Consider the following 891-nt stretch of genomic DNA (forward strand, 5'->3'; position numbering starts at 1 on the left):
GCCCTAGCTGCACCATGAAGCCCATTGGCAGAACCAGGCATCAATGACGTTCTGTCCTTGAGTGACTGCCGCTGTGACAGGTGGCATATGGCCACTGGACCCCAGTTTAGCTCCTAAAATGTAACTTCTTCACCTGGGGTTCAAATGGCCCCCAGCGGGCCTGGTACCAGCGTAGATTTTGTACCTCACCCCCTGCCCCCAGATGTCTTACGATTGATCCCGGTGCCTGAGTATTGTGTTTAGGTTTGGATCTGTAGCAGGTGGTGTAGTTACAGGATCAGGGCCTGCATGGCGAGAACTAATTCCACGTCGGAAGTCTGTGCACCCTCACACAAACCACTTAACTTCTCTGAGCCTCAGTTTCCTCATCTGAAAAGTGGGATGATATACCTGGCCATGTGGCTGCGAGGTTCACAGAGCCCTTTTTTTACTAGAAGTCCCTATAAAGAAAGGACTACAGACATGAGAGGAGTTTTAAAAATGTGCTTGGGTTTTAGAAACTAGGGGGGAGTCTGGGCTGTGCAGAAGGTGGGCAGGCCCGGACTCAGCCCTGGGTGGACTGGCGCCATCTGAAAGACTGGTCCTAGGAGCGGCCCATGAGCGCGTGGAGATCGTTCAGGTTGGCCGTTCCTTGTATGGAGGGGAAACGAGGCCCTCTGGGGGCTAGCTGGGAAGGAAACCCAGGGCTCTAGCATGGGGGCCAGTCGGCAGGGCTGGGTGGTTCTCGGTAGACTCACCGACCAGGATGAGGACGCAAACCAAGAGGGCGATGAGGGCACCAGGGCTGAGGGACGCAGCCATGACAAAGGCGGTGGTGTTGCAGGACTGGATGGCGCCGGAGCTGTCGCAGCCGCAGATGCGGATGGGGGACCGGCCCCCGGTCCTCGAGTG

General features: G+C 56.8%; 1 protein-coding gene across 1 annotated transcript in view; it reads right to left on the reverse strand.

The window, feature by feature from the left end:
- The window catches only part of CDH22 (cadherin 22), an 84,612-nt gene that overhangs the window by 6,425 nt on the left and 77,296 nt on the right, over nt 1-891 (reverse strand). Inside the window, exon 11 of the mRNA XM_027775748.1 lies at nt 738-856. Within this exon, the coding sequence (XP_027631549.1) occupies nt 738-856 (119 nt within the window). The remainder of the gene's footprint in view (nt 1-737; nt 857-891) is intronic.

Source organism: Tupaia chinensis, unplaced genomic scaffold (assembly GCF_000334495.1).
Source record: "Tupaia chinensis unplaced genomic scaffold, TupChi_1.0 Scaffold000602_1, whole genome shotgun sequence".
NCBI lineage: Eukaryota > Metazoa > Chordata > Mammalia > Scandentia > Tupaiidae > Tupaia > Tupaia belangeri.